General features: G+C 38.9%; 1 protein-coding gene across 2 annotated transcripts in view; it reads right to left on the bottom strand.

The window, feature by feature from the left end:
* The window catches only part of Ogdh (oxoglutarate dehydrogenase Nc73EF), a 54,476-nt gene extending 33,716 nt beyond the window's left edge, over positions 1-20,760 (bottom strand). Inside the window, exons 1-4 of one of the 2 annotated variants that reach the window (XM_080265371.1) lie at positions 20,732-20,760; positions 15,353-15,593; positions 14,451-14,675; positions 6,408-6,510 (exon numbers count right to left, since the gene is read on the bottom strand). In XM_080265371.1, coding sequence (XP_080121497.1) covers positions 6,408-6,510; positions 14,451-14,675; positions 15,353-15,565 — 541 coding nt within the window. In that variant the 5' untranslated portion in view covers positions 15,566-15,593; positions 20,732-20,760. Of the gene's footprint in view, positions 1-6,407; positions 6,511-10,732; positions 10,854-14,450; positions 14,676-15,352; positions 15,594-20,731 lie in introns of both variants that reach the window. The other variant, XM_080265370.1, reaches the window with a different exon arrangement.
* Positions 20,761-23,991: the final 3,231 nt, after the last annotated feature.

Raw genomic sequence — 23,991 nt, forward strand, 5'->3', positions numbered from 1 at the left:
ATTTTCTTCTTGCATAAATCATTCAGCTTGAGCATTTCTTCTTTCATTATAATCATTATTTTATTTGTTCATTGCCGGAAGTTAAACAGAAAAACCAAATCAGCATCAGTGAGAAATAATAATGTAAGCAAACAAAAGGGGGCAAGAATACAAACATTGTCTTCTGCAAAAAGCAATGTAAATTTGTCAAATGACTACACCTTATTACGCTTTGGAAAAATAAGTGCAATTGCTAACAACGAGGGATTCCCCCATAAGTCAAGCATTAACTTCAAAATGTGAGACAATGCACCAATACTGCCCCAATTTCCTTATATAACAAAATCTTCAAGTACGCCAAGCCTAAAACATAAGTAAAATTATTATACTATGAATAATTTACCCTTACATAAATCAATCGCACCAGACTACAGCTAATTAATAAATGTACTAAGGGAAACCTCAAACCCAGTATTCAAGAAACCTCTGCTTCCACATCAGTCTAAACTCAGATTCCGTACTATAATGACTGTACATTGCCAGACAAAAATATCTCTTCAATTTTAAGTTCAACAATCATGAAACACAAAACAAAAAAGTTTCTTAGGTGTTAAAGACCATAACAGTGAGTTTTAAATGCCACTGCTCTGTTTATCTATCACAAGGAAATCCACTGATATTAATGACCACAACTGTACAAATCTGTGCTAAGCTGAGTTCAGTCTGAGACGAGCAAGACTTCAAACTAAATCTTGGGTCCAGACTGGCAGACAACAGGACAACTAGGAATGAACAGATGAGAGAAAAGGAGGAGGCCACACTGTCATTAACATCAAAAGAGAAGAGAAAATAGTGTAAGAAGAAAACTGGTCCACACAAGCACACACACAAGAATAATAATAATAATAATAATAATAATAAATATAGAATAAATATAAAAGTACACAACAGGTAAATCAATTACAAATAAAGAAAAAAATTATATGCATCAGGTATAAACAGGAGTTCTCAACTATGGGTCCCAGCCCCCTGGTTTTTGAAAGCAGCCACCTGGTGAAAATGGCAAGCACAGAATACTGCTTCTCAAAATACTGTACATTTACCATGTGTGTAATGTATCCCTTTAACTGATAAACATGTCTTCATGTTAAAAATGAAAAATGTTTAGCAGGTTTAAATTTTCATGACTGCATGGTCCCCTAGTATAAGAGCAGTTATCGAAAAAAAAATCACTAACAGGCAGTGTACCAGTAAGTACATACTGTTACAGCCATTTGAACAAGCCTAGGGAGGCAGGTCTAATTTAAACATTCAAGTCAATGTTTGGGTTGCAGAACAACCCACTACATGAATTTTAAGATGACAAATGCCTCAACTGATTGGGTTAAAAGTTTTCAAGTGAGAACTCCTTGCTGAGAAGGACAATGATAAACACAAGAGTGGAAAGATCTGCAGGGACCAGAGCAGCACTGGACTGCAATAAAGTTAACATTCTCATGATCAGGACAACTCAAGTACAGTACTCCATTCCAGCTAACATGACAACCGAGGGAGTTACTAGAACTTGAAAGTTAATAATGGTTCCAATAAGCTTCTCAGTTTCGGAGCAGCTCAAATGTTCTTTTCCAGTCAAAGCTAGGTAATATTATGACAACTCATATATTCTCTTCCAGCCAAAGCTAGTTAATACTATGCACCTAAGAATTACGTGAGCCTGAGAGTGTTATCTGTTAACACAAGGAAATCCAGTAATAAAGGCCGGGGAAGACAAACACTAACATTTATATTCATCAATAAATAATGATGCTATCTAAATGGAAAGCATTACAGTAAAACCTTAAATTTTTGCACGTGTAAAACAATCGTGGGCAGATCTTGCGTTATGGTAATAGTTAATAATCCAGAGGGGGACATAAGTTCAAGGGAGGGCAACAAAGTGGCAGAGGACAAGATGACATGGAGGCGATTTGTTTGTGGCCATCCCTTATGGGATTAACGTGTCTGGCTACAGATAGACTGAGCGACGGACAGACAAGTAGGGTCAGACACTTATGGTTTTACTGTACTAATAAGTAAATAAATCAAACTGACCAGAGACTGAAAAAAACAAGTCTATATGTAAAAAAATAAAAATCTGCAATACTACATAGTAATGAAATACACTCAAACCATGATTTAAGTGACTAAATGGGGAATCAACTTGTCCCTTACCTGAAAATGTCCATTGTTGTACCACATATAAAGACAATCTTATTATGAAATGCAATGATTGTTTCACTTATTTATATGATTATGAATATCTTACAGGTACTGTATAAAGAAACATATTAATGTGTATAACCTAGACATTACGTATCACTTTTTGAATGGTCTTGTCCATTTGTCCGGTAGAATATGGAGACCCTTAAATCTAAAATCCCTTAAATGGAGGTCCCTTTAATCGAGGTTTGAGTGTATTGCATTATGAGAATCTATACGATTAAAACCTGCTCTCTCACACAATACCATTTAGCTATTCTGTCAGCCCCACACTGCTGAAATTATTCCAAGCAAATCAGCTGATATTACTCCAAGCAAATTATACATCATTTAAACTCTGGAAATCTGGTACATCTGCAACATTAGTTTGAGGTGGATGGGGTCCTATTGCCAGGCACTGATGTTATTTTTCTGGTGTTAAATGTCGTGCTTATTCCACATCATAACATCCATCACCACCTGTTACCCTAGTAAGGTGAAATGAAGGGAGGGGATGGCTAAAGTACCAGTACTATGTGTGAACAGGAAAAGCATAGCATCATATACAGTGCAATTCCCAAAATCTAAACCCCATATTTCTGAAAATACCAGTTTTCCCATTTCTTTTTTTTTTTTAACTCACAAAAATTAAAGTTTCTAATTTCAGGGCATTACCACCATGTTTACAAAGTGCCATGGTAGTCACAATGACTTGTTAATTAGCCAAGCTTGTAAGTCATGACCCGTGAGTTAGCTTGGCGCAAGCATGACTAGTTCTATAGAAAAGCTATTGGGCTAGCACAGAACAATCACTTGCCTAAGCTAGGTCAAGAGCTTGGCTCAAGAGTGAGTCCCACATGTCCCCAAACTAGCTCATGAGCTTGGCTAGGCTGGCCTTAGCTGACCAGTTCACTTATGTGGATGACTTCATCATTCTTTGTTATGCCACTGTGAGCAAAACTGCCATTTTTTATGCCAAACTCACAAACTTTAACTCAGAAAATGTCTTCAAAGAAGCATAGTAATGATAGCGACTGCAGTAATATGAAAACATAAAGTGTTAAATATCAAGGAAACTCTAGAGTTTCTAAAGATGCTGGACAGATGTGTTGAAGAAAGCAAGCTACAAGTATGGGATTGGAACTACGACTGTGTAACAAAGAAATGGTGTGAAAAATTATTGAAATTTTTGGCTGCAAGTGAAAATACTAGTCTATGACAACCAGGAAAAATTTTAAAGTCAATCTAAATGTGCCACTGTTGATCATGTGCTATAGGAATGGCGTAAACAACAAACAAGCAAAGGAACTGCTATTTTCAGACATTCACTGACTAAACTTAACTCAGTCTTGTAAATAAATTCATTTGCTGGATGAATAGATTTAAAATGTCAAGGAATGTGTGTGTGTGTGTGTGTGTGTGTGTGTGTGTGTGTGTTTTGGGGGGAGGGGGTCAGCTGACAAGGATGACACCAAAAAATTTGTGCATGAATTTGCAAAATTAGTGGCCAGTGAAAATCTCAGCTCTGAAATGTAGAATAAAAAATATCACTTCAGCATCTAACATATCAGCATATCAAGGTAAAAAAAATATCTTGAGATCTAATAACTTAAAAAAATCACTAAATACAAATCTCAACAGGTTCAGTAGTCCTCACACTGGCCCAGCTGATCTTGGCTACAATAGATAACGTTATCGAATACAATGGCGACCACTGTATTACCATTATGCTTTTTCATAATTTGATGATTCTGCACAGTACACAGGACTAAGGCTAATGACTTTTTTCAAGTTTTCCCAAAAATCCTATTTTCCGAGAGCTTCCTGATCCCAACCATATTGGAATTTGGGAATTGCACTGTACCTTGAATATTATGTAGCAAGCTGTCAAATGTTAATCTCGTCATCCAACAGACGAATTAAGTACAAAATATAACCAACAACTGTACACCGCGGTCAAGTTGAAATTATCAAATACTGCACTAATTTCTTCTATGCTTTTCAGCAAATTACATTTAATATTGTAAAAATCTTTAAATGTATAATTTTATTTAAAAAATATGCAGAAATACTGCAGCAGTATGTAGCTTGTATTATTCTACACAGTTAAACAAACCTTTAGTTGGGAACCAGGAATAGCAACAATCACTACTCTCTAATGACTTTTTTCAAGTTTTCCCAAAAATCCTATTTTCCGAGAGCTTCCTGATCCCGGCCATATTGGAATTTGGGAATTGCACTGTACCTTGAATATTATGTAGCACGCTGTCAAAAGTTAATCTCGTCATCCAACAGACGAATTAAGTACAAAATATAACCAACAACTGTACACCGCGGTCAAGTTGAAATTATCAAATACTGCAATAATTTCTTCTATGCTTTTCAGCAAATTACATTTTTTAATATTGTAAAAATCTTTAAATGTATAATTTTATTTAAAAAATACGCAGAAATACTGCAGCAGTATGTAGCTTGTATTATTCTACACAGTTAAACAAACCTTTAGTTGGGAACCAGGAATAGCAACAATCACTACACTGAACAAAGCTTTGTGCTGCCTACTCTTCACACAAAAAATAAATTAATTAAATGAACATGTAAGTGGAATCTTAAAGTCTTGCACATGCACCAGGGAACAAAAGTATATCAATTACATACACATGAGGGTGCCAAACATAAATGTGAACCCAGGTAGGTCTAAGTAGTGCTGGAGGCATTGGAATGGTTCTTTCATCTACAAGAATACATTTCCCTTGTAAAGGGATATATAAAAATTAATCATACATGATATACAACATGAGCCAGCTGTAATATAATGTCCCACACTGAATATTTCCTAATACTGTACTATACTCTCCAAGTCCAGTACACAATTACAAGCATATGCAACTATGCTATAATCAAAGATTCATTACTAAATCCTGAGTCCACCACCACTCCCATAATTATATATATATACATACATATATATATATATATATATATATATATATATATATATAAATATATATATACATATATATATATATATATAAACACGAGGTGACTCCCAATGCGATGTTGCAGTGAATGGAGAGAAACTGGAACTGGCGATAGAGTTCAAATACCTAAGTACTGTGACAGAAAAGAGAGGAAAATGTGCAAAAGAAGTGGAAAGTAGAGTGACACAAGGAAGGAAAGTTGCTGGTGTAATGAAGATCTTGATAAGAAACAGAGGCTTGAGTGTTGCAGCTGCATGAGGCTTCCATGAAGAAGTGTTAGTGCCAACTTTAACATGGATGTGAGACTATGGTGTGGCATGAAAATGAAAAGTCAAGAGTAAGAGGAGAAGAAATGGGACTGCTGAGGAATGTGTGCGGAGTACAGAAGGTGGATAGGATATGAAATAACGAGATTCGTGAAAGATGTGGAGTGACGAAGTCGATGGACACCAGAATCGAAGAGAGTGTACTGAGATGGAATGGTCAAGTGGAGAGAATGGACAACAAGTGATGAAAAAGGTATATCTGAGCGAATTTGAAGGAAAGAGGAGGTGAGGTAGGGCAATGAGAAGGTGGAGAGATATGGTGGATGGGTGTGTGAGGAAGAGAGGCTTGGAAGCCCGTGAGGCTAGGGAACTGACAAGAGATTGAGCTGGCTGGATGGATGAATGTTGTGAGGAGAAATGCATGATGAGGGATCTGGCACCCCCTTTTAACATGGAAGGTCCGGATTGACTCTATCAGATACGTTTATGTGAAGCTACAGAACGTGGTGAATGCTTCTGGCGTATCCAACAGAGCCAAGATTCCGGGGGCTTGAATGATAAGGGAATGGAGGTGTGGCCCATTGGACTGGGCAAATTTGGGCTGTCTGGGCATTGCTACTCCTCACTCTGCCCTAGGGTGGGAAAGGAGGTCTGAATGATGATGATGAACTAACTCAACATGTAAACTAACAAATCCCCCCAATCCATTTCTAGAAATAGCAATTGCAATGCTACTAACTAAGCACACATTCCAATGACATTCAATAGCAAGACTGAAAAAGAAAAATTAACATTACTCAAGGCTACCAGCCTTGATAACCTGGAAAAAAAAAAAAACTGAAGTAACTGTTACAGTGGGTAGTATCCAGCCAATTCAGTTAGGCAAGCAGACAGGCAGGGAGTCAGGCCAGATGAGATGGTATTGTGGGGGAGGGGAACTTACTGAACCGATTCATATAATTGCGGACAACCAGCTGCCTGCTCTGACTCTCGTCCACTGTGGTGATACCCAGAGGATCTGTCTTAGCAATGCTGTGCCCACGAATCTGTCAATGGGGAGCCAGGAATGGGATGGGAGGGTAGGGATCTTTGAGGATGAAATTCCATAGAGGTAAAAAAAAAAAAAAAAAAAAAAAAAAAAATGTACTTCGGGTAGTTGAATGTACAGTGATGGCATTTATAATGTGTCTTGTGGAGTGAAGTTCAAGCACCAGAATCACTCACCCAGTAAAGAGGAGCATTAAGATTTACCACACTCTTGTTGTGTGCAATAAATACAGCATAGTCAACTTTGTCTTCTGATTTTCTCTCAATATGAAAGAGAATAAGTTGAACGACATTCTAGGATTGTGACCCAAGCAAAATATATATAAACAAATTACACATTACATCATAAATACCATATGACAGTGCCTGGTGCAATGAGACTGAAAGAGGCCATGTTCTAGTACTGGATTTGCAAATTCTTTTGTCAACACCTACCATGATATGGCCATAGCAAATATTTAGGTTTTGAGGGGTACAGTGCTAAAAATAAACCATCCTTGACTTTTTTTTACAGCTTAGCCCCGAGTTCCTACACTCCACATGGGGCAACATAGGATAAGATGATGGATGGATGGATGGATACATGGTTTTGCTTATAAAAGCTCCAACATGCTCGCCTGTGTCAGCCTTGGACACCTAATGGCAGATCTCCATGCTGCTCGATCTCTGGTAGCCTCCCTGATCAGTCCTTTATCCCTAAGGTCACACCTTATGACTTCGTCCCAGGTCTTTCTCAGTCTGCCTTTCGCAACCCCACCGCCTATGCTGACTTATAACTTTCTGCACCCAGTGATACATATATACCTATATACACACATTATATATATACAGTATATATATATATATATATATATATATATATATATATACACAAATAAATACACACACACACACACGTATATCCCGCTATATGATACCTTTTTATGCATATCCCTACCTTAGCAATGTAAAAAATTAATGCCCTTCCCCACCTAATGATGGCCAGTCTCCAGTTATGCGACTTTTTTTTTTCTTTAAGTGACTCTGATTATATTTTAGACTTGAATTTTGTGTTCAGGTTGATTTATTAACTGTTTTTGGACCTAGATTACTGTTTTCGCCACAGGTGGAGTGAATGCTGTTATTTGGGGGTATAGTTTACTAATTTTTTTTTCCCCCAGACTCATTTTTGATGATTTTAAGATTTTATTTTCATGTTTAGGTGGGCTGTAAACTGCTTTTAGGTTTAGTTTAGCTTGTTTTAAAGCTATTTGGGGGAATGGGTGAGCTAGAAACTTGTTTTTGGACTCGTTTGGGTGAGTTTTGGACTTGGTTGGGGAGGGAATCCCAAGACTCCCAAACACATCCCTATACTTTCTATAACGTCCCCATTTAACAATACCCTGGCTCAATGATAGGTATTCCCAAACACATCTCATCATTATAGCGGGGACGACCTGACTCCGTGTGTGTGTGTGTGTGTGTGTGTGTGTGTGTGTACAGTATATATCCATTCTAGGTCCAAGAAGACCAAGGATTCAGAAGTGCCCGAGGCTGTGCTACAATAATCTTGATTGTATGACCACACAAGGTCACCTGTGTCCTTGACAACCTATATTTTCGTAATAATAAGATACATAAATAATTTAACATCAGCTGTCTCTTGGATTTAACTGCCACAAGTTAACACACATCGGGCTCCAAACCGAGACTACATAGTAAGTATGGGGGTACCAAATACAGTACTATATTAGGAAAACAGTCCAAACTGTTTGGCCACTATAAATTCTTGGAGAACCTTCCTCCCGATCTGCGTATACGGAAGGCAGATGGTGGAAGAGAGTTACCAAAGAGCACCATGGCATGAGACCTCTCCCTCCACAACTTATAGTAGTGATGGATGCGTAGGAAAAGAAAGGGGCAATAAATGGCAAGGAATGGGTAATGGGACTGGAGGGTTATTTATAGTATATACATCACCAAATGATACTGTACATTCAGTGTTGGCTCCCAGCATCTATATCCAAAACTAACTGCTGGGCATTCAAATTTACTTTTTCTTTCTGAACAGTATTCAGAAGCCACCCTCCAAAAATTCTGAAAAGTATGTTGCAGTCTACAAGTTAACGAAGCTTTTTTATTAAATTTGCCAAAAAACTAATGAGCCACTTTCTTTTAATAAAAGTGAATTAACCCTTTTGTTCTTTATACACCCTGTACAGTACTGTAACTCCCCATTTATCACTGTCAATGTTGTCCCAAACACTATACTGTATTGTAAAGTGAACACACCAGCAAGGGTTATGCTTCACAAAATGAGCATCCTCAAAGTCACATTATATGTTTCAAATTAAAATCAAATGTATGTGATGTGATTATGAATCCATATCTTATATGTTAGGTTCAAGAAAAACACCTGGGATATACTGTACTGAGAATGTCTGAGTTATATCAACCCTGACCCTTCACTGAACAGCCTGACTGATTAATAATGAACAAAAGTGTGCTAAGTGAAAAGCATTCCTGTTAACTAAGCTTTAAACTGAAGAACGTGTAAAGTAAAAATGTATTAAACAAGGAATTACTGTAGCTGTGGCTTATGGAATGGCTTACTAATTCAACATATTTTGGCTAATAGAAATTCAAATAATTCAACATGCACAAGCTTGGATAACTGGCATTCCACTTTCTAGAGAAGAGTGTAGTATGCACTAAGATAAATTTAAAATTTGGCACAATCAAGCTGACAACTGTAAACAGATATTCCAGATTACCACAGACTAAAAGGTGACCTCTTACATAAAAACACTAAAGTCTAGAAGGAGTGGGGAATCAGCAAAGAAAATCTGGGGTACATTTTCAAAGCTGGTGAAAACATATGATTTTGTCATAGTTCCCTCCCACCGGTCCATCTCTTTATTCTCATTTTCAAAGCTGGTGAAAACATATGATTTTGTCATAGTTCCCTCCCACCGGTCCATCTCCTTATTCTCGTCTTCTCTCCCAGTTCCTTATCTAATAGCTTACTGTGCCCTATCCACAGTCAAACATCGGAATCGTAATGCATATGGACTGTAACGTGGTGGCATCTGTGCAAAAAATGGTTAATAAATAATGTATTAATATCAGAAGGTACGATCATGATCAAAGTCCACTGATAATTCCCTGCTGGTTATGGCAATGGAAGGTGTTAAATTACATACTTTAAGGAGATAGCGATATGAGGCACAAAACAAAACGTATTGAGAAGTACAGATACTCACTGAGAGGCTGGGAGGAATGAGAAATACGGAAGGCAGGACACAAGATGGCAGGGGATTAATGGTGAATTTTGCTTGTGATTGTACATTAGTATAAAGAAAATCACACATCACACGAGCCATGAGACAGAAGATTAGTCACAAAAGCTATAATACCACTGCGCACTAAAAAGGTTAGTTTTAGCTGTAATGCAAAGGCATAAAAAGTCATACTGTTAAATAGTGTGGTTACATCAAACACACAGACAACCACACTGTAATATGTATCACAGCACCAACCACCCACATTCACTGACACACAATAATTATATGACATGACATGTTTTAATATAATTTCTCAATTCAGGCAGCTTCCTTGCTATCTGAAAAACAATAAAAATTCTACAACAGCGACATAAAGACAAAGGTGATTCACATCTGCTCTTGATTCAAACAAACATATATTAGTAGTTCAGCAGAAGTGTGCTGTGCTTTGAAGATGCAAGAATACCATACTCATTTATGACTGAAAGCTTGTGAAGAAAAAAGATCTTTATGTATTTTAAAAGGTGCAGATATGAAGATTTAAACAAGAAACTTAGAAAATAACGAGAGAACTTGGTCACAATCGAACATTACAGAACATGAGAAGGAAGGAACAGAAAGATCGGCAGTGCAAGGAAACTCATGGTACTTGAACAAAGGGAAAAACTGTCCAGCCATGTCCATCTTCCCTTAGTACATTTCTTTCCCAACTCCCATTTTCTACTCTCTCTAAGGCAAGGATGACAGAAGACTGTCTAATATTTTTAAATTGGCCCTACCAAGGTAGCTCATTAAAAAAAAAAAAAGTCAAAACAAAAGGGGGGCAATATTGTTCTATATGAATGTCCGTATTCTTCTCACCTATCTCCCATTTAATGATCTGAATACTGTTTAACACAAAACTTCAAGACAGATTATCGTCAGTACAAAATTCCCTTCTCGATCATCTGAGGCATACCAAGGTAATCAAAATAGTTGCGCACAACAGTCTTGCTTGGGAGTGTGACAGGCGGACGCTCGGACAGTGCCTCTCTGTCGATGCCTAAGGGGTCGAGGGCAGCAACAAGGTGACCACGCGCCTGGATTTGTTTATGGCCACACAGACACACAACCAACAGGGTAAGGGGATTAGTCAGTACCACACAGGGATTTTGGAAGATGAACAGCTGATTATTAGTATGACTGAAATTTTATGTCTAATCAATACTTCTATATCAATAATCCACTTGCAACAATGAAAAAAAATCATTAATATCTAATTCACTGTATGTCTCCAGAGCAGTGATTTATATATTTACTGTACTTTAACACAATTGTAGGATAATTTGATTGTTTTCTTTTTCAGAAACTAAAAATAAGCATGACAATATCATGCACACATTCTGATATCCTGATGACAGAGCCATGCTTAAGAAAACCAATGTAGAATATAAGAAATTACAATTTTGCTGCATTCTCTTACACATTCTTCTCAAAACATAAAATTTTCGAGTATGAATGTATAAAAACATACTTAAGATCTGGAAAGCAAAAAAATAAAGTAACTAATTTTAAATAAAAAATATAAATATACTGGTATATACAAAAAATAATATTGCCTACAGCACCAACAATCAAAACCTACGACTCATAAACCTGTACAATTAATAAAAATGGGATAATCATAACACACAAATGCAATTCAATGGAAGTGTGAACCATCAAAATTTAAGTACCCTTGCATGCTATGGATGACACTGTATAATTTATGAATACAATCACTTTAAAATGCCTACCAAGATAAATTATATCTAGTATACTGTCAAAGGCAGTTCACAAACCAACAGATTACATCTCACTATCTTATCACCTCACTTGAATAGGTAACTGGGTGCAACAGCCTTTAGGTATTTCACATCCTTCATACATAGTGACATAATAATGGTAATAAAAGACAATTAATATCTCACAAAAAAAAAACAAAGAAAATCCTAGTATACCTATACCATGTGGCATTAATAAAATACCCAATCAATAATATTCTGACCAGACGTTCTAATTACATTCCTCTTTTGATGAAGCTGTGTAAAGAAGGAAGATTATATAACTATCATGACAGAGACTACCTTTAAATAATGTAAGGTATTCCACAATCACATTTACAAACATAACAGTGCAGCATTACCAAAACAATAAGTAAATTTCTGTTCCATAAATTACTAACTGCACATACAATTCACCAAAAAGGCTATACAGATAACCAAGATGGCACTCTGCCAAAAGGTTAGTCTCTCCTCTCATTCTTACAAATCTATTTATGCCACTGCTCTTAGCTGTATTGTTAGCCTTACTTAACCTTCACATAACTTAGCTACAAGATGATACTACATACTTCCAGAATTATAATGACCTGTATCTCCTCAAAAAGAAATGCAAACTAGTCATGTGTTCTACATATATATATATATATATATATATATACCTGTATATATATATATATATATATTCACCTTACACCCCTGATTATTAAGATCAATGTGTCATCATCCTGAGATACTCCCCGTCTAAGAAAGGGATGTAGTGAGATCCACAGCCAAAGGAAAAAGTATTTATGAAAGTAACAAAACAAACAACATGCACAGGGAAATGGGCCATAACTTCAATTGTTCATAACCTCAAAACTGACTCCACCCCACATTCCCAAATAATCGATTCCAAGGATTTTACTCCTGAGTTTTCATGCATGTCATACCAAATCTTACACCCATACATCAACATGGACACTAACACACCATGCAATCCTCTTGCATAATCCACACCCAGACCTCTGATTATTATCAAGGCCTTTACTGCACCACCACCTTCCTGAACACATTCACCTCTCTTACTACTCTTTCATCAATTATCAATTTACTCTCCTGCATTTCCTTCCATTTGTCTGCACTTATCTACATCCTCATTCCTCATATTTTCACACCTTTCCACCCCTTTTCTTATGTTCCTGCTCCTCTTTAAAAAAAAAAAAAAAAAAAAAAAAAAAAAAACAGCAGATTAATTTTTCTTCCATAGTTATTAACCTTTTCCCTCTTCTCAAACCTCATTAAGCAATTCTTGCTCTCAATATACTGCATTTCTTTCTTTCATTTTAACTCTTTTCTAGTCTCCACCTCATCCACTCCACCATCTTTTTCATCACCTGGTCTACATCCCACTAAGATGTTCCTTTCTTAGTTACGAACACTTGCTTGTTGTTTTTGATCTACCCCAGTCTGTCTAGCCAAGCAGACCCAACAACCACAGGCAAGCAACCACCCCTGCAGGGTAATCCCGCACTGAGAACTTACAGCATGTTCCCTTGTGGCTGACAGCACCTTGTCAAGGAAAGGCATGGGAGAAAATGTGGTTTGGTTCCTCGATGGATGCTGCATTTGTTTCTCCACACAGTTAACAGGGGCATAACAGGTTCCACTTCACCCCGTGACCTGGTTATATGGTTACCATCCAATGTTGTAAATGACCTTCTGGGTTATCAGAAACCATCAGGCTTATCACTCAGTGCAGAGTCGCCTAAAGTGGAAGGTAATAAGTGACAGGATGGAAAGAGAAGTCAGGCAAGAGAAGGGGTGACACAAATAGAACGATAATGGTGAAGGAAGATGTGGGCAGCACTACATCAAGTGAATGGATGATGGTTGCCACCATGTACCATTTATGAACACTTGTAAAACCACATAGTTTTAGCAATCTCAGTTAATCTTGTAGGCTATTGTACATAAATTTCCCAAAATAATGTCCTGAATTCCTCCATCTGTGATTTTTCAAACTACTACACTTGCAAATCTTCATGAAACTCACTGAGTCATTCACGTTTCATTACAGTTCTACTGTCAATAATGTTTTTTCATTTACACAATACACACACAACTCCCTGTTCACCTCGTCACACATTATCCAGATGCCAATTTATCAAAAAGTATATTACAGTTCTCACATGCATTCAAAGATTACTCATTACATCATTCACAGAAATCACCCACTCTGCCATTCTTATCATCTGTCATAAACCCCCAGTAATTCTATCTACAGATCATTATGTGGTCACACAGACTAATCTGTTCTCATCCACCCCTGCCTTCACAGGGTGTAAATGCCTGTAGAGTATGGTATTGTATGTATGCACTTCAAGTACTGCAATCCTAACAAAGCACAAACAATGCTTCAATACATAATGCAGAGAATATCCCAAAGAGAATCTGGATGAGGTGGCTAAATGTCTGGAGACCATCAGATAACCTGAGCCTGAGACCGCAACAAAAACCATTCACAGAACATGAACCAACCAAATTGTCTACCTGGTATGACTAGGCATAAATACAGTACATAACTAGAATGGCACTCAGTAGAAAGCATACCTCCGCCAACGCCCTAGTGCCTATCTCACAAAGTTAAAGAAAGTGAAAAAAAAAATTCCTGGATCCGCACCTTTATCCCGATCTGCACCAAAATTTAAATGGAGTGTATTCTAGGCCAAGGCCCATTCTTCTACCAAGTTTCATGGAAATCCGTCCAGTAGTTTTTATGTAATCTTGCTCACAAACCAACCAACCAACAAACAGACAAAGGTGAAAACATAACCTCCTTGGTGGAGGTAAATATAAAAATATAAAAAATACCACCCATACACCAGTACTACATACCTGATATGCTCGGATGATGCCTTGAACGGCCAAATGGTCATCAATGACTTTATCTGATATGGGTGCATCAGAGGCGAGAGCTGGGACTCCAGAAGTCGTGAGTGCTGGAGCCAAGGAGGAGAGAGGCACATGGTGGGGTGTGGGTTCTGCTAGAGTAGGTGGCGAAGTGTAGGCCTCCCCAGGACGTGCACCAGCCACAGCATTGCGGAAAAATGTGTCCCAAGACTGGATAACAGAATTAAAATTACATTGAGCTTTGTAATAACTAAAATTTGTGTGTGTGTGTGTGTGTTCCCTGTGGCACTAATACCCACAGTCTATATTGAATAAATGCTACGGTGTCTCATGACTGGTGCATTGTATTAACAGTGGCACAAATACGACATGTTGGTGGGTCCTGTGCAAAATCTGTCACCTGCTATTACAAAATTCAATCGAAACTGTTTCTCCACGCGCCTGAGATCAAACTTGCATCATTTCAGATTAGAGGCAGTGAGACAGTGACAGTTAGAATGAATGAGACTAAGCAAGATGAGTGTGTCAGTGAGAAAAGCTGATTGTGAGAATGAGTGCGTGTGTGTTAGAGTGCATGAGTGTGACACATGAGTAAGTGTTAATGTGTGAATTACCATATTTTAACTAAGTCACAGAGAAACTGGATTAAGACAAAATGTGTGAAAGTGAGTGACATTATGAAAGAGAGAAATGAATGAGCAAGCAATTGACTGATATTTGTTCAGCATTTTTCTTCATTTTATTTTTTTGACACAGTAAAGGGCTACAAAATCTAGAAAAACTTTGCTATAAGCAAAACATATTTGTATGGATGAATTGTTTAAGCTGTGATACTGCTGACCACATTCCTAACTTACGAGAACCAACATACACAATATGAAACTTACCTGGTGTACACTTTTGGGGTCATGTAGCCAGGCAGTGTACATCTCCTCCACATAGTTTGATGACGACCCATTCAGGAAAGGTTCTGTGGCCAGGGCTGTGGGTGGGGGAGGTGGTGGTGCTGAAGCTTTGCCCCGCACCCCCATCACCCCCAGAGCCCTTAGGCCCTGGGGTGCCCGAGCTAACAGGTAGGACACTGTACAAGCTCTGTTCATGGTTGACTGATGCTCTCACCCACCTCACCTTCAACAAATACAAAGAAGTACAATGAGGTTTTTCCTCCAGCTAATTTCTGCTAACTCTATTCTCACAAGGCAACTGCCGTAATCCCTTCACCTTGGTGACATTCCTGGAGAGGGGCACTTGCCCAAGGTGGTACCAATACAACCACGTGACTCTGTTGCCCAGCTATATAAACATCTAAACTCCCTTCTTATCCCACTGTAAGGGGGCATGGTGGTCTGCAGAAGGCCAAAGTTATCCTACAGTCCACCAAATTAATATCCAGAAGTACCTGCAGCAATAACACCACCACCACCACCACAACTTCATTCCCCCCATCCCCCATGATACCACCAAACACCACACAATCCAAACAGTAACCTCTAATGGCAGAGGTTATACAATATTTGTAGCTAACCATGCCAGAGCACAGTACAATCATGTAGAGGTAACAAGAACAAATCAAATCAAGTAACATCTGACTAAAAGGTTTAAACACAGCAATGCAAGTCTGATTGCCTACAAGAATAAAAATTACATACTAATATACTTACTGGACAGCCTCTCAGCTTTGACTAAGTTCTTTATAAAAAAAAAAAAAAAGGCACTATCATAGGCTACAACCTAAAGAAGCACATATTTGGAAGAACTGTGCTACCAAAGTTGGTTATATACCATCACTGACATCTGTCCAACCAGTTCAACATGGTACCGTACTGGTACCTATAACAAAAGTAAAAGACAGCACTGTATTGCAATACCACAAACAAAATCCTTGTTTTTCCTGTATTATATTCTAACTGAATGAAAACCATATACCATACTGCTACTTAATATATCCAAGTCTCATTACTATACTGTATATGACTTTGCTACCAGTATATGATAAATTACTACAATCATAATTAAAAATTATACTCTTTCTTGGAACAGCGATAAAATATTGGTCGAGGTCTCGCTAGAACAATAATTGCGATGACCTCCTCCGATAATCTAGTGCAGACGCAGAGATGCATGCAAGTCAACAGTCAGCTGTCTGAGCCAACATGGCGCCCAGTGTTTAACTTCATTCTTTATGACTGTCTGCCTTGCATTCCATTTTGTGCAAGAAAAACCACTGAAACACCATTGCTATCACCAAATAACAAAGCAAGTGCTTAACAAATAGCACAATGGGTGATATTAATTGTACCATTCATAAAGGCTCCAACATGTTTGCATGTGTCGGCCTTATTCACCTGATGGCAGCTCTTCACACTACTCGATCTCTGGCAGCCTCCCCATTAGGCTAAGTCCCTTATCACACTCTATGATCTTGTTCCAGGTCTATTCAGTCTGCCTCTCGCAACCCAACCCCCTACGTTCACACTTCTCACCTTCCGCACACAAGTCATCTTCCATCCACTTAACATGCCCAAACCATCTCAATCTACCCCTCCTCATAACAACATGACCACTCCAATCCCATCCTTCCTCCCAATTCTTCAACCGTAATCTTCTCCCCACCAGGTCTTGCATTCAAGAATGTACCGTACTACACATCCATCTAATCACTGTCGTTTCTGTATGTCTGAGCTTAAAATTATCATCTCCCTTTACTGTCCAGGACTCACTACCAAACAGATTACACTCCTAACACATGCTGCACACAAGGATCCCTCAGCACAGAAAGAGGGCCCTCACAATGTCGGGAGAAACAAGAGCTCCCTCCTCCTTTACTGCCCAGGTCTCGCTAACATACAGCATTACACTCCTAACATGCAGTGTACATGAATCCCTTTGCCCTCTCAATGTCGGGAGAGGCAAGAACTTGCAGAACTTCCTCCAACCACTCCTTAACCTTGGCATGGAAAAAGCCCCAGCACCTAACACATACCCCAAATAACAAAACTTCTCAACACACTCAAGAGACTCAAGCAAAATCAATCCTTTCAAGCCTGACAGACTCTAAACACTGTACCTGACACACCCCATGCAAGAAATCAGCATTATCTTGGTCTACACCTAATACCACTACGGTACATATTTTATGCACCTACTTATCACAAACAATGCACAGGATGGAGTTACTTCCCAGTGGCAAACTGCACAAGGCCACATTCTCTCTGCTTTGACATTACTTAAACCAGCCCTAAATATCATCACTTAACATCACACACTGCACTATTGTTACACACTTACACTGTTATTTGGCAATAGTAATGGTGTTTCATTGGCCTTTCATGCACAAAATGGAACAAAAGACAATCACAGGAGATGTAAACTGGTGCGACAAAATACCACATTGGCAGTCATTTACCGAAGCGGCAGTCTAAACTAGAAAATACTATAATTTTCATCACCATACAGGTTCACACACATGATTATCTGAAATCCAGTCAAAATTTTGTGTTTAACTGTCAATACAAAATTAGGATTCAGAATGAAAATTAGGTATGGTAGAGTTAGTGGAGGTGTTTTGCCTTTAGCTCAAAAACTTGCCCTGACAGACTTGTAGTTTGTATAAATATTGACTGAGCATGCATATACATTTATTTGTGTTGTAAATCAATATTTATGCAAATCATAAGTCTTTCAAGGCATGTTGGCGATCTAAGGGGAAATATCCACAAACTGTAGCATGTTTTCATTCTGAATCCTGATTTTTTTATTAAGTTATTTTAAGCACAATTTTTTTGGTCAAGATTTCGGATAATTAGGTGTATAAATCTATAAGGTGAAAAAAATTATATTTTCCTATTAAAGGTGCCAGTTTGGTAAATGACTTGGTACCCGGTATACCGTCACACCGGACATAAACAGTGGGCGGCCATCTTGGCTCAATCATCCGACTAGGAGGTTGTATACCCATCGATGACACAACTTCTAATTCACAGGTTTCAGTACTTCACACAAAAAGTTACCACTTCACTAAAATTAAGAGACTACAAACTGGAGAGGTTAGATACCAGTACTGTACTTTATAGCCTACAGTAAAACAAAAGGTACTGCCTTATGTTAAACAAAAAATACTAGAGATCAAAGAATGAAATCAAAATTGACATGTAAAGTGGTTAAGCAACCTGCATCCTGACGTGTCGCTTAGTACAGTCACGGTTTGCTATACAATAGGGTTGCGTCGTGTGAACCTACTGCATAACAACCTATTTTATAATGAGGTCAATACAACAAAGGGATTTCAAGTCACTCTGGCCCACAGTTTTACCAGTCCTAGTCACTCTGGCCTCCCACCCTAGGCACTCCACCCTCCCTTTCCTGACAAATCCACTTGTTACAACCATTATTAACTAACCTAATTACAGGTAATAACTAACCTAACCTAACCTAATAAAATGATAAAATAGCCTCGTTTATAAATCCATCTTAAGTACTTGGGTGGGAGGCCACAGTGAGTAGGGCCTGTAAACTAGGGGCCAGAATAACTTGTTTCCAACATGGGTTCAGTGGGGATAGGGAGGGTGCCCTTGACCACAAAAATTAAAATCTAAAAAACCTTAACCTTCTAGGCTTGCCCCTGGCGCCCCTCAATAGCCATATTGTATACAGTAGGAAGTCGAAACTACTAAACAACATGTGGATGTAGGTTGCTTAACCATTTCATTTGACAATTTTTCTTTTAGCAATCTCCTGTAATTTTTTTTAAAACACAGGCAGTACTGTACTTCTCAATAGTGTAAGGGTTATTGATGGCACTAACTTCTCCAGTGTACAATCTCTCTCTCTCTCTCTCTCTCTCTCAAAAAAAAAAAAAAAAAAAAAAAGTTGAAGTAATATTTTAAAAGGCTGGTAACAATCCCTAATAACTTCTTTCACCTGTGGTTATACTAACTTCTTTCACCTGTGGTTATACATGTTTTTATATGGCTGGTGCCATAAGCTCCATCAGATTAAAGGGATGAAATCAAAAGCAGATATATACAATACAAGGTCAATAAGACTTTAAGGAACTCTGACCAGTCCAGATTATTAAAAGTTCCAATTAATTTTAAGGAGAAAACCATAATTTCTACAGTTTGCAACTCATCTGTCCTAATACTGGATAACCTTACACACATACTGAGAAAAAAATAAGCATACGCACTGCAATGGATTGAAGCAAACGTACAATGGAATAATTTATGGCTGACATAACCTCCAGTAATTACAAATGTCTGAACTTACCAAACCTCATGACAATAAACACTACAATGACACTGCCTGTGGCTCTGACCATGAAGCAGTAAGTCCAGAGATTCTGCCCTACTACTACGTGGTCCGAGCCAGCAAGAGAGCTGGATTTGTGGCAATTCCAATGTAATAAAGTTTGCCTTCGTAAGCTTTTACTCAGCAAGTTCTCGTCATTTCTTTGCAACAACATTTTACAGAATATTTGCCCATAATTTCCAGTGTTATCTTTTAAGCTGATTGCCAGTTTTTATCAATTTACTGGACTAACTGGATGGAGAATGTGGTATTTTTAACACATTTCCGACAATGACAACTACTGCCTAATTGCATCTTTTTTTTTTTCCAGCACTACAATTTGGTTGTGGATTTCTGTCGAATTATGCACCACTTAACGGTAGATAGGTTCCAGTAATATTATCCCTGAACTATATGAAATGTGACGAGCTATTCCAACAAAATTGGGCCAATTGCACTTTTTTGGCGGGGCAACAACGACTGCCCTCTTCTAGCACTGACCACGGATTACAAAGTATCCCAAGACACTGATTTCGTCAACATGAAAAAGGATTTCATCAGTGGCTTCGAAATTACGCAATATTACTGTTGAAGCGGGAGTTCTGGGGTGAGGCAGCAAGGCCGGTTGGCAATGGTTTTGGTTAAACAATTCATACTCGCACTGAAGCAAGGAGTAGGATCACAACATATCCAATGACACTCATGGATCGATCTACTAATATTCAGAGCATCGATAAAAGCCGGCAAAAGTATGAAAGAGCATTTATGACACTGGGATACCTGCCAGAATGTATTTATGTTTACCCCAATCAGCTGGTCACCTTCGCACCGACTATATGCCACAAATCACTCTTTTCTCCCGATCTTGAGTGTATTTTCTTAACAAAACTTTGCTTCTTATAACGTTGGTTTGTTTCAACATTTAGGGTACACCGATGGAGATAAATTCCTACTATAATATGCCATGATCTTCATACCTGTCGCTACGTCCACACCCCGTGAGGTGTAAGAGGGAACTGGAAGCTGATTGGCTGTCTCGCACATGCTTATGACGAAATTTACATAGGTGCCAACAGTCAATTGTCTCTTTAATTATTCATTTCACAGGTATTTGCAAACTATTAACTATCACCGCAGTATACTTACAATATACACAGGACTGCGTAATAACTGTTAACTTTGGCATACTGTAGCTTTCACCGTAATTTTACCTGAAACTAGCTGGCACCTCCACTGTAGCTCCTGCTGCATAATTTCATCTTCCTCATGCAGTAAATATTTTTGTGCTTTGCAACATACGAGGTACTGATTCAGTCTTGCCAAACAAATTCCAACCCACGCTATAATATTAAGTGCTTAGATGTAAAGTGATAAGAATAGATTTTCTTAGATTGTCTGGGCATCTTTCTGACGCAAATTGGCGGGAGGTACGAGACGGCGGAGCAAGTAACGGTACGTGTTCCCCTGACTAATCACCCGCAGTAAACAGTTCTGTAAACATAAGCGAACACTAATCTCCCTCTAGTGCGGATGCTGGAAACATTCTCCACTTACGGTAAATATTCAACGAATCTTGTCTGCCTTACGCATGAGTAAAAAATATTCGTCCAAGGATACGGTTCTACGAGCAATTTTCTGTCGACTGTTAACTCCAGCGGACTTGCACACTCTAATAGAAAAAAAAAAAAAAAAAAAAGTCCAATACGAAAAAAAAAATCGTTTGGCTATTCATCATGGGACATTTTTGTGAATCCAAAATAACGGCAATCCCTTGTTGGCGCTTTATTTGGCGTTCATTCCTGCAGAACGTTCAGCTCATTAATGGTATAGCAGTGACGCAACTATGAACAGGAAAAAGCAGCATGATCTTCATGCTAAAGCCCAAACTACTGCATGGAACAAGGAGATTGTGATGTAAGATGTATGGTTTGTTATACTGGGGGAATCTTCTTCTTCGAGTGAGAGAGGGGGGAAGGGAGATTGTGAAGTAAGATGTATGGTTTGTTATACTGGGGAAATCAGAGAGAGAGAGAGAGAGAGAGAGAGAGAGAGAGAGAGATTGTGAAGATGTATGGTTTGTTATACTGGGGGAATCAGAGAAAGAGAGAGAGAGAGAGAGAGAGAGAGAGAGAGAGAGAGAGAGAGAGAATGCTGTCTGAACATCTTCCTAATCATTCTACCAAAGTTTTTCAAATGCAATCAATATCCAGCGACATATTTTGCTGGCTGCCGGTACTGGACTTATACATCTGCAATTAGAGTGCCTGTATATTGGTGCACAGTGTATCAATATCAACGTGAGCTTATTACCTAGATGACGTCACAAGCTTATTACCTAGATGACGTCACAACTGGTATGGCTTCTTACCTAGATGACGTCACAACTGGTATGGCTTCTTACCTAGATGACGTCACAAGCTTATTACCTAGATGACGTCAAAACTGGTATGGCTTCTTACCTACATGACGTCACAACTGATATGGCTGTCACATGGCAAAATTACGTAAAGTGGGGGGGGAAGGAGGGTCAGGGGAAGGCAGGGAACGTATGATACGATAAGTGAGAGGAACGAGACAGGATAAAGGTGAGGCAGGGAACGTAAGGTGGGGGAATGGTGGCAGGGTAAGGGTGAGGAAAGGAAAATACGGTAGGGGAAGGGTGGCAAGGTAAGAGTGAGGCAGGTAAAGTAAGGCAGGGTAAGGAAGATAAAGTAAGGTAAGGGAAGTGTGACAACGTAAAGGTGAGGCAGCAAAAAGTGAGACGGGACGAGGAACAGGTAGAGTGAAGGTAAGCTGGGGTATGATAGTGTTAATAGTGAGAAAATGAGGCTATAACAGGTAACTATAAATGAAAACAGTGGCCGTGAGTGTGGCTGTGGTCGGATACGCTTGTACACTCTCAATGCCACCTCACTCTATACTCACCATGTTCACTTTAACTACGCGTAAATTTGCCATCTCTCCACCTTAAATCCTGAACTGCAACAAAAGATTAGAATATGGTGCTAGTCACGAAGAAGTGGTGAAAATATGGAGCCATTAATACTGTCTTCTGCCATTATGCTACGGAAATAGGCTGGGAAAGTAAGAGAATCCCCACCCAGTTAAAAGGAATGAACTGTATAGGCAAGATGGAACCATATCGACAAGTAGTAACGAGAATAACAAAAGACATCATTAGCAGTAGTAGTAGTTGCAACTTCAGGCTCATGTGAAATGTGACCCCAGTGAACTACAGACTGCATCCCACCATCCTTCTTCTGGGGGGACAGGGTGAGCTGGGGGTAAAGCTTGCCTAACCGGGCAGGTCCTCCATCCCTTTACGTTGGTGCCATCACATGAAGGCGTCCCTCTCCAACACCCAGACCCCAAGAATTCCTCCAATGTGTTGTTTAGGGAGGATTTCACTCACGGTAACACCACGGTACTATTCACCCCAGGCAGGCTGTGTGGTGGTGGCTGGATGGATCAGTGTTAGGTGTGGCCCTATGCACTGACCCGGAAACACCAATTACAACAATGCAGACCAAAACAATAACACGGTAGCTCTACTGAACCTGTGGACCCTAACCTACTTCTCTCAAGACTCCGTGGCCTCTCTTCCATTGCGATTTGTTTTGTGCATCACGTTTAAACACTCTTCTATGTCAATTATATCGTTTGAACATCGACATGAAGGCTGTATGCAATTTCTACATTTTACAGTCTCCAAATATAAATACACAAATAAATAAATCGTCCGTTAGTGTCAATAAAAAAAAAAGTAAAGAACGCCACAAAGGAAGGCTTAAAGCAATCAACGCATTTACGGTCGCTCCTTCACTATCTCAAGAGGCCAAGGATAATGTAAGTAGATCTGAAAATTCTATCGGGAGTTTTTTGTAATTAGCCAAGTATTGGGTTTTGTGTGCCACGAGAGAGAGAGAGAGAGAGAGAGAGAGAGAGAGAGAGAGTGTGTGTGTATTTACAGCCTCGCACACACAGCTCAAACCCTAACATCACGACCTATTAGTAGTCAAACGCCATTGTCTCTAGTCTGCTCATCTACAACTGGCGGGCTCTGCCTTCAGTGACTCTTAACCCGCCTCAAACCAGTCACTGCACAACACACACACACACACACACACACACACACACACACACACACACATACACACACACAGTGATAAAATTTCAAACAGTAATCTAATGACACACTATCCTACAACACACACACACACACACACACACACACACA

The sequence above is a fragment of the Coenobita brevimanus genome, chromosome 14 (genome assembly GCF_032717465.1).
Source record: "Coenobita brevimanus isolate Jiangsu-jjx chromosome 14, ASM3271746v2, whole genome shotgun sequence".
Taxonomy (NCBI): domain Eukaryota; kingdom Metazoa; phylum Arthropoda; class Malacostraca; order Decapoda; family Coenobitidae; genus Coenobita; species Coenobita brevimanus.